An 11,153-nucleotide genomic window follows, 5' to 3' on the forward strand; every position below is an offset into this window, starting at 1 on the left:
CAAATGCATTGTAAATGGAGCATCGTCTGGGTGCGCAATCAGTCTTTACTGTCACATGATGTTTATAGGTACAGAGTGGCTTATCGCTAAAAACAGTTGTTGCCTGCATTAATGCTGTATGGGAAAAGGACAATAAGCCCACACAAGAGCAGTTTAATTACATAAGACATTGTGGGATTAGGCAGGAGGGATATCTAAACTGGTGGTCTAAATGTTTAATTGATTTGGAGGGGCAAATGAATAGTAAACACTGTCATGTTCATTTCTACATTATGTTAAATATCGGTCATAACATTTTATCCATTTGTAATGTATTACTTTTTATGTTGTTGCTTAGTGGAGTGTTGTGTTATTGGCTATGTGCTCAATCAGTTTTAAAATGTGTGCTATTTATTTACATATGTTGGTAAACGCTCATTCTCATCAATCTAGTATAACTGCTAATTTAAGTGTTTGTACTGAGTAATTTAAGGATAACAGTCTCTTCCTCAGAGTTTGGGAGGCTTGGAAAGGTTGGAGCTATGAAGATCAGAAGTGTAAATACTGTATAGTGATAGTGGCTAATGGTTGGCAGATTTAAGAGAGGAGTCATTGATTCATTTTAGCAAACAATAATGTTTATTACTCAACAGTAGGAGACACATAGTGTCCACAATATATTTTTGAAACACAAAATGACAAGATAAAAATGTATATCATTTTTCAACTGCCTTTACAAAAGGCCAAAGTCAAAGCTTTCATTAATATAATCCAACATTACATTCAATTTCTTAGATTCTAAGCAGAGCGAGAGTAAAAGTTACAGAACTTCTGTAAAAACAACCCTACTTGACAATGCAAGCAATTTTTGGGCTAATGTAAACATATAGCTTTCAAATGTTCTTCAATATGAAGAATTTTCTTATTGGGTGCTTCTCAGTGAGAAGAGTGCTTCTTTCATTTTCCGTATCGGACATCTTTGGAAATAATATATCTCCTACATCATAAGAGATGGTACAACTACCATCTGGTCAACTTGAGAAAGTCTCTGGGTTGTTCAGTGTCTCTACCACGGCCTCCAGACAGCTCTGCTGGTGCTGGTCTCTTGCTTGACTGAAACCTGGCTGGTCTGGAAGGCAGCTGGAGACACATGGAGATCTTTAGCTGGTTCTTGGCGGTGGTTGAGATGCTGAAGTGTCACGTCCAACTTGGAGTTGGCTGAGAGGAAGTTCACAGTCTCCCTCCAGCACTGAGAGTAGCCATCATGGTGGGCTTTCACAGGCGCTGAGATCTGGGGCTGCAGCTGTTGCTTCAGGAAGACCACGGTCATTTCCAGAATGTCAGCTTTCTCCAGCTTGGTGTTGGGGTCTTGCTGGTGGAACTCCTTCTCCAGCATGACTTTGAGCTGCTCGATGCAGTTGTTGATGCGATCTCTGCGCATTTTCTCCACGGCTGGTTTTCTTAGCTGTTGAAAAGAAGAGAAAGTCCGTAAGCAATCCATTCAGCTTCATGAGAACGTGACAAAACACAAAGCTAACATTCAGAAGAAGCAATGCAGAATTTGTGTATGAAGCAGATACTTACTTTATGTTTTTCCTTGTTGGAAAGCTTTGAGTAGTCAGCAGAAGGCAGGCAGCTAGGAGCCATTCTTGCAGAAGAGAGAGGTGCTTCGCTCAGGAGAGTCAGTGAGATGTGGTCTGGAGTGAGGATCCCTCTCCAGTATTTATAGGCCCTCATTAGCATTACAAAAGGCATGAGTCCCAGGCAGGATTAGGTTTCCCACACTCAGAGGCCAGGGGGGTGAGGCGTCCTCAACAATAGGAGAGGCATCAATTATTTCATGGTTAACTGGCCTCATGGCCCCAACAGAGGGGATGGTCTTCCAGATATCAATGGCACTGGCTGAACACAAGGCAGGTTGTTAGACTTTTATTACCTGGGAACCTTGCCTCTGGCAGATAAACCGTCTGCAGATGGGGACCATGAGGGTTTGATGATTTCCCTTAAGGCTACCGTAGTAAGATAAAAACGGAACACCTCATATCTAGCACAAACACATTTTGCAATTTCACAGCTGTCTGAGATAGGTAAATGATTAGTTTCTGCGTCTATAAATGATAATCAGAATATTAAATTCTGCTTTCTTTGCCCATTTTAAGCATAAATAACATAAAATGTGATTTTTTATATCATTACTGTTGTAAGAAAACCTCATATCTCCAAAACGAACTCCTAGAACTAAATTTTTAATGTAAAGAAATTATAGTTTTTGACTATCAATGCATTCACAATTCACAAGGCAACTGGTGTCTTCAAAAAGTGCAAGAAACGTAAAAACAATTTATTCTTGAAAACGTCTTAAAAAAAAAAAAGACTCTCATACACTCACACATGCACACACCAAGAGGAATGCATTTACTGTGAATGTCAATTAAGCACAATTATCCCGTGCCCTCAAGGACGGCACACTTCCATTGTTCCGAGCAGCCTCCCTCCGCCAGAGAATTTCGGGTAATAAATGGACAGATAGTGTGGGAAAGCCAGGCAGGATCCTGCTCACACGTCCTCGAGTCAATAGAGCCCGGGCCCCTCCCCCTTTCCATCTACAAACACCCTTTGAACCCACTGCTCAGATCAGAGGCACCGCTGGGCCGTGGGACGCGTGCACGTTCTCACCGGACTTCTCCCAACATCACCTGCTCCCTGTCACCAAATCTACTAACCCCCCCGTTACACCCTCCCTTCCTCCACTCGTCCGCTAAGTAGACATGTGCTCCAACATCTGCATCCAACGGGTGCTTTACTCCAAGGACGGTGAACGTGAACTAGGGTTTTTTAATGTCAAGGTTGCAGGTTCTGTTACCAGACGTTCTCCAAACTTTATGGAATAAAAGGTTCAACTCTTACTTGAACAGCAAGTTATAAAATGAATAGCGAGATTCTAAGCGCACAGATTAAAAGATTAATTATATTCATAATTATTTGTAATTAACAAATTCCCTAATTGCCATCTGAGATATTACAACGTATCACATTGTGCTAAACAACCTTGAGGATAGGCCAGGAGCTGAAGAATAGTTAGCATGTTGTTAGCATTCAGATCAGCATGCAAACGTCTATAAACACCATATGTTGCTTGTCGTTCTGGAGGTAAAACTTCACCAACTTCTTTGGCGTCTTTTCTCTCTTCTTCCCAAGCAAGACATTACTGAGCAGTGAGTCATAACTGACAGACGAGACTGGTAGAAGAATGAAGGCATTCCACCGCGGACCTTCTCTTCATTCAGAAAAGAAAAGCCAGTGCCTCATAATACACCAGGCATCCGCAGATATATAGTGTTTCTATGGCTGTGTGCCCAGCTGCCCGAGTATCTAAGCATGGCCAAAGCAGCCCTCTCCAGCGAGGAATGTGTGAGAGTTTCGTCCTGAGTGTGTTTCCCACACTTCAGCCCCATTCAGCGGCTGGCCCCACCCTGCTGCCACTGATCCACTGGGGCCTCATTATGCCTCAGCCTCAATAGACCATCTGGACTTCTAGTTGCACACAAAAAAAGCCTTGCTCACTCCCACACACCTTAGTGGGGGGCAACAGGTAGACTCCTGTTGACAGATCCCACCATCCAGGTGCAGGAACGTATAACCCAACACATTCTCACACACACACACACACACACCTGGTGGGACCTATGGGTCTAAAAACCACAAGCCTTGTGCACCTGCCTATGCAAATGGCGTTACATTTATCTAAACGTGCTACATTCTGCAAACCTAATTCACCTGTTCAATGTTATATACAGTTGTAAAACAGCTGTAGGAGCCTGTAGGACCATTTTTTCTCCCTGTTTTCTATATTTATTCAAATATTCTACTCCTGTAATACCACAAACCTGCACCACACAATTATATTCTGGAATACACATCTAAATATTGATAAATATATTCTTACTACAAATGTATTTTTACATATATATAAATATGCTACTTCTTAAATGCCACAATCCTTTCATATACATGGTAAATTGGGCGGTAAAAATAGCTGTAGAACCTTAATTGAAATGAAGCAATCAAAATGTGATTAGAGTATAGACTTGCAGCTTTAATGTAAGGGGTTTAACAAAAAGTGAAAAACCTGCTGATTTGTTTCGAGGCTAGGTAGCTGAACGTATAGTCCTATACACCTCAACTCATCCTCAACTCATACACCAGAACTCATCCATTCACTTTTCTCCCCAGTCATATAATCAATAAACACCAGTGACCCAGTTCCACTGATAGCCATACATGACCATGTCATAACCATGCCTCCACCATGTTTGACAGATGATGACCTTTCTCTCTTATAGGCTTGCTTTGTTTTTTCAGCCTAATGACAGCCTCCTTCACTTGCATCAACACCTCTTTGGACTGCATATTGAATTCCCATGAATGGCTACCAAATGCAAATTTAACACTTGGAATCAACTCTAGACCCTTTATGTCTTTAACTTGAAGATAATAAAATCAATAATGAATGAACAAGCCTCTAATGGCCATTAAACTGCTTATTAGTTAACAATCCAATTACTTACGAGTCTGTAAAGATGGACAGGCTGTGTAAAAATGGCTGTAATTCCTAAACGATTAATGCAATATTTTTGTTGAACCCCTTGAATTTAAGCAGGACGTCTACAGTTTAATCCCGCCTTGATTGCTTCATTTTAAATCCATGGAGGTGGTGTACAGAGGCAAAATTATAATAACTCTCTATGTACTGTATATTCAATTTATGTGTATTCTAGTTTGTTAGCATTATGTATATCATCACTGTCACGTATAAAAACTCTCAACTTTACAGGAGAAGGATAGTTGTCAGTATACATCAACAGTATACATTGAAGGATTTTATTAAAGTCCTTTTGGGGTATTTCTATTGGTCTATTTATTATGACATTTGACACAATGCAAATATCAACTGCCAGATTCATATTATGTCACAAAGGTTTTTTCCCAACAGCGACGACATGGCGCTTATGGCACGTCTTATTAGCACAATGTATATGTTTTTTCTCCTCTATTACATTTGTGTAAGTCACCTGTTGAATAATACATAAAGTTGTAACTATGTTATAAAATAAAGCACTAATGTGAGCTTCCATAATAATATAATAATATATAATAATATATCATCTTTAAGGGTTCAACATATTCGTTTCCGCAGATTCTTTTCTCAGGCTTTCTTTCAGGTCTTCAGGCCCTTTTCCCTCCTTTTTCTGTCAGTGACCACCAACATGCTGGCAAGTGCCGACACACAGGGGGCGGGTTCCTAATGGGGGCAGAAGGTATGCAACAATGCCACAGTTTCGTGCTCTAAGTGGCTTTTCATGGCGTGCCTGAATGGCAGGTCATGTGGTCCAGGAATGCCATTGAGCGTCCCCTCAGATTCCACGCCAGCGGCAGGAGGTCAGGGGTTTCCCAGGTCTGCTGCTGATGGAGTGTGTAGGGACGGTCCACACTGAGCACAACGCCCAGCATCTGCCCCTCTCTGTGGGTGAGAGAGCGTGAGGACAGAAAAAAGCCTGCTTTGCAGTGAGGCAGCAGTGTATTGTGCCTTTACAAGTTACTTTTGGCGGGAGCTGGAAGTAAGTGTGGGAAAGGATTTGGGGTTAAGCCCCTCCAAACCCACCCTCACACACCCCCGCCACACAGGCACACGCATAGACTGTGTACAGTTGATGGAATGATGTAATAATGAAGTTATGCAGTTATTTTTATAGTCAGGGGATTTCTCACTGTGTTTCTGATCCAGTGCACTTCTACATATGTGAGTTTTCATGTTTGGTCCCAGAAAGCAATGTTTCAAACAGCCACTTTTAGAGAAAATGGATGAGGCAGATATACAAAAACCTGTTACTTTAGGTAAAACATTTGTAATATTTGGGGTGAATTTATTTAGGAATAAATCATTTCTATTGGTCCAGTCATTTTAAAGGTTGAACGTAATAAAAAAGGTGCAGCTGGCATTTTCAAATAATGAGCAAATAAATGACAAAATGTACATGTTTTCTAAAAGTACGAAAATGTAGAAATTACAGATTAAAATAAGCAGCATACTATATTTTACAATATTTTTACAAAACACTTTGTAAAACTATTATATTGCTCTAAAATAGTATAGTTTCTCCAAATTGTTGACTTGGTGACAAAACATTTCCATAGCTTTAAATGGAAGTCAGTGTAAAATAAGAGCTTATTCCAAGTAATTTTGAGCATTTCTATTGGTCTGTTCATCCAGAAATATTTACTGTACAGAAGCAGCTACAAGGTTCAAACCATGGAGAAAACTAAAAACACTAAGAAAATGTAGATGTTTTTCATTGGACAGCAGCGATATGGTCTATACTGTCTTCTTTTTAGCTATACATAGTATAAACATGATATAACACCCATTAAACATCAGTGTCTCCTGTTTGCCAAGCTGTAAATCTTAGTGTTTTAGTCAGCTACAGTGCCATTTACTAAGTGCTTCAGCTTGAAAGAGCATATTAAATATATAGAAATTCACACTTACTAATGTTCCTTTCTTGAAATGTACTTTCTTTCTGGTTCATTTGGAGTTTCTTTTAGGAGAAACAATTATATAGGCTATACCAGGTTTGCTTTTGACACAATATAAATCTGGCAATTGTTCTTTATATGGAATCACAGTGTTTTAATAAATGAAACAATTGAAATTTTTCAAAATTACTTCAGATGAATGCAATATTTTTCATTGACGTTTTATGTGGTTACCATTACAATACTGCCAAAGCTTCTCTCTGGGTTTGGTTTAAGAGAAGAATACAATGTGGAGCAAAGTGGATTTGTCTAAAAAGGATGCAGCAGTTCGCTGTTTAATTCTACTAAAAACTAAAATCATCAAATTCCATGATAGCAGGATATATTTTGGTAAATGTTGTGATATTCAGGTTTATATCTAATGTAGAACTTTTTCTTGTATTTGTTCAGTATTTATAGATACTTATTTATATACTTTTATATTGTCACTGTCAGAAAAAAACAAGCATATATCTCTGGGTGCTGGGAATGGACCAATAGAAATGCTCCAACATGACTTTCAAATGTATTTAATTCAGTAATAAAAACTGACATCCTGTAAAGTTACTAATTTGGAGATTTTTACGTATATATATATATATATATATATATATATATATATATATATATATATATATTTATATCCAGTTATTTTTCCTGCCCTCTGCCCTGTCTGTTGATTTGCTGACAGCACTTTTCCCGCGCACAGGAGCCAGCTGTGCCTTTCAGCTGTGGGGCATCATCTTCAAACACAAAACCCACACAAAAACACAAAGCCTGGAGCCTGTGTTGCTCCAACTTTCCCACAGCAGCGCTTCAATAGGAGGCCAATAGAAGTGTGCCGCTCTCATTACCACATTAGTGCCGACCTCTCAGCGCAGCGTCCACTTCCCCTCAGGGTCCATTCAATAATGATTAACAGAATGATTCACCCACAGAGCTGTTCTTCACCGCCCCTAAACCTCTCAGACAGCTGCCACTGTACGGATTACACGAACGAATCTGCAGCGGGACACACAGCCCCATGTACACCCTGATATCACACAGTGATGACAAGATGTCAAGTGACAATACAAGAATGTACTGAACTAATCATGCCAGTATCTGTTTTAGATCCGAGTCATATGGCTGGCTACATTAATCATGCTCAATAGCCTCAAAAGTGTCCCACTGGCTAGCTTGTTGCTTATAAGATCATTAGTATTATATAATAACTAATAATAAACTAATTTTATATAGTATATTAGTAAAATTATTAATATATATAGACCACACAATAGATGTATGCAGTTTCCCGCCGTTTTTAGAACAAGGAGGGAGTACAAGAAGTCACAAAATGCAGTCACAGGTCAGGATGCAGTCAAATATTTCACGGATTAGTCTTCATTGTTTACTGATCGAGGCTGCGTTCCAATATGCAGACTTGAATCCTACCTAGAACGCTTATCTAGTGCGTAGAATTGTGGCCGCTAAGTAAAGCAGTTAGGGCACAAGCATACACATTGGAACGAATCCGGTGACAAAGGCCTGTCCAATAGACGCCGTCTATTGTCATCTCGGCGTCCCTGATTGGCTCAGCGGGTGCGAGAGCGGAAGACCCGCCAAAAAGGGGTGTTTAAAAGGGAGACGTTGAGCGCGTGAAGTAGAACAACAACAACAACAACAGCAGCCAACGATGGAAATGGCAATGATGGCAACCAGCGAGTCCCAGCACAGCAACGAGAAGCTTAAAGTGAGTATTTCGCTTGATTAAAAAGCTATTATAAACATTTAGCTAACGGCTACTGTCTTTAAACGTTGTCTAGTTGCTTATAAGAGCGCTGTCTGACTGACCTCTTTTTCTCTTTACCTCAGTTAAGAAAACCAGCCGTGGAGAAAATGCGCAGAGACCGCATCAACAGCAGCATCGAGCAGCTCAAGCTTCTTCTCAAAAACGAGCTGAAAGCCAAGCAGCCGAGCTCCAAGCTCGAAAAGGCTGACATCCTGGAGATGGCTGTGACGTACCTGAAGAGCAAGACCCTGGGGCAGAGCTACGCCGACGGCTTCGCCCGGTGTTTGGAGGAGACTGCCCGTTTCATCTCGGCTCATAACCAGCTAATAGCAGACAGACCTGCTGTGGTGAAGCACAGCGTCCGAGAGCAGAAGCCCAAATCCAGAGTAAAGTCCGTCTGCAGTGTCCCACAATGCACACTGGACAACACACAGCTTTGGAGACCCTGGTGATCCTCAGCAAGCCCTTTCCTGAAGTACTTCTAACTTAAACGAAAGAGAGTTTATTGGCTAGTGTTTAGCCATGGTGGTTTTCTCTTGTGCAGTAGAGCATTTATGTTCCTTTATATGAACTGTATGAATGTAAGCAGCAGCTGTTGCTCTGTTCCTCAGAGAATGGACTACCCCATACCTGAACCCCAATGCACATATGATTGCTACACTTTACCTGTGTAGGTTATGATTATTTTTATTTACATATTGTAAACAAATGTATTTTTATGATAAAATGTCTATTCTATGTTATCTATCATGTTGATGGAATTGTAATACAATGTCTGTTGTGAGACGAATAAAAGTACTTGAATTTCATTTTTGTTGATTCTCTATTTTTTATTTTTATTTTTTTTCTTTTGAGGGTTGAGGTGATGAATCCTGGTCAGCCAAGACATTTCCTTAAACGTATGGCAGCATCATGAGCCGCTTGACTTAAGACGTCACTTTGTCGTCTGTCAAAACACTGCTGAATTAGCAACATCTTGAACATTGGAACAAAACAAGGTTAACAAAAAAAACCCATCTGCTTAAGCCAAGTTTGACTGGAGAGTTTTATTAAAGGTGAAATAAGTGCTTATAATAATTAGGTTGGATTTAGGGATCGTTGGGTCTTATTTATACAATTTCCATAACAATAACATTCCCTTACAAATGTGCCCTTCCCTTACCATGACCTTACATTTCTCACATGCCGCAGCACAAAGAATGCCATTACTACGAGTATGAATTCTTTGTGCTTGGGCTGTTCTTGGTTATCCAGGCCCCTGGTTAACAAAGTTGCCCTGTCTGTCCTTTCTTTCATTATGTTCATAATGAGGTGGCAGCATTCCCACAGCGACACAAGGACTGAACAGCTGATCTAATCCCAGACTGTGAACCCTAAACGTGTGTGAGAGGGATTCTCCAACACTGTCCTTTCCCAGGCTGGCACATTGCTGTCTGGTTTTACAGTGTGCTAAAAGTGTGTCACAGGGCCATTGCACAGTAATCGTCCGAGGTGTGTTAGTGGTCTGTGCTGTGGCTACTTTGATCTAAGCCATTTCAGACCACTTAGAGGTGGCTGAGAACTTATATGACCGTCTGGATTGTACCAGTTGATGGTGAGAAGAAACAGCTGAGCCACGGCTATGTAAAATTAGCCCTGCGTTGGGGTGGTGTGGATGTAATGAAAACTATGGGAACTTGTCAGTGCATTGTCCAATGCTTAATATGGTTTTGCAGTTCCACATATCAAATTAGGTAGAGAGTACATTGGAGCAAGATACGCTAAATCACATTGTCTCTCAAATATCATATTTCTAAAATGCTCAATTCTCTAATGAACTGACAGTGGAAACTAGCATTAGATCAGGGCACCTCAAAACATGTACTGAATGAAGATAGAAATCTGAATTCAGTGAATCGATAGTAATAATAATAACGCAAGGCCCTCTGATGGGAAAGTTTCTGTTCCTGTAAAACAGAAGTTCGTAAGCGAGGGGTCGTAAGCAATTAGACTGGGCATGGCAACTGAGACATGCTTTGCTGGACTGAGTTCACACCCAGGCCTGCCTCTAGCCATAAAGGCATACAGGTTGAAAAGAAGTGTGTCTAAGAACAATGCTCATAAAGAGCTGAGAAAGTGTGTCCTCGCCCCTAGAGCAATGTGACCGCTATTCCCCCTCTGCTACTTTGATCTGACTTTAGCAGTGAGCTGTGAAATATGTTGGATGGACACCAATGAACAGCAATGAACAGCAGGTGGTAGATCACTATCTATCTGATCTGAGTAGACACTAGTTAGTAGTAGATGCCTGTAGGCTGCATTTGCATTCCCATAAAGAAATCTTGTCACTGAGGTGCAAATACGACTAAGCAGGCCTTAGTTATCAGACTGCACCTAGGGCTTGTCTTGGGAACAAACAACCATCTGGACACAGAAGTGTGTCGTGGTCAATTTGGCGTGGCAGTCGTGGACGTCCCACCTCGGGAAACATTGTTGTGAGGAGCAAAACACAACGAGTCAGATTGTAAAACTGTAGGCTTTGATGAGTTCCTGCTGGAAAAGTGTGGCCTTACCCTAAAAGACTGAAGGTCTCAGCTGTGGTGAAGTGTGCTGAACTACAGTGTGAGAAGACTTTATAACTGACTGCAAGCCCTAATTGAAACCAGCATTTTGTAGACACCTTTCCTCTCCAATGTTTGTTCCAAAGTCAAGGGTCTTCTGGGAAGGGTTTCTACTGGATGCCAGAACATAGCTGTGAGACACTGAGAGCACTTATAAAACATAGCCTAGTGAAAATTATCCAGCAACTACTAAGAAACTAATGTCCCATAATAAGTACAGAACAAGTCTT

The 11,153-nt window shown here is 40.7% G+C and overlaps 2 protein-coding genes across 2 annotated transcripts; one reads left to right on the top strand and one right to left on the bottom strand.

Moving 5' to 3' along the window:
* Positions 1–727: 727 nt before the first annotated feature.
* Positions 728–1,657, bottom strand: her15.1 (hairy and enhancer of split-related 15, tandem duplicate 1). Its single transcript, XM_072666175.1, has 2 exons — positions 1,564–1,657; positions 728–1,444 (listed from the first exon to the last, which is right to left on the bottom strand). Exons 1-2 carry the CDS (start codon positions 1,624–1,626, stop codon positions 1,046–1,048), a joined length of 462 nt encoding a protein of 153 aa, XP_072522276.1. The 5' UTR covers positions 1,627–1,657; the 3' UTR covers positions 728–1,045.
* Positions 1,658–8,225: 6,568 nt separating this feature from the next.
* her2 (hairy-related 2) lies at positions 8,226–8,920 on the top strand. The gene is made up of 2 exons (XM_072666344.1): positions 8,226–8,284; positions 8,407–8,920. The coding sequence occupies exons 1-2, from the start codon at positions 8,228–8,230 to the stop codon at positions 8,773–8,775; spliced, it is 426 nt and encodes a 141-aa protein (XP_072522445.1). The 5' UTR covers positions 8,226–8,227; the 3' UTR covers positions 8,776–8,920.
* The last annotated feature ends 2,233 nt before the right edge of the window (positions 8,921–11,153 follow it).

This window comes from Salminus brasiliensis, chromosome 21 (genome assembly GCF_030463535.1).
Source record: "Salminus brasiliensis chromosome 21, fSalBra1.hap2, whole genome shotgun sequence".
Classification (NCBI taxonomy): Eukaryota; Metazoa; Chordata; class Actinopteri; order Characiformes; family Bryconidae; genus Salminus; species Salminus brasiliensis.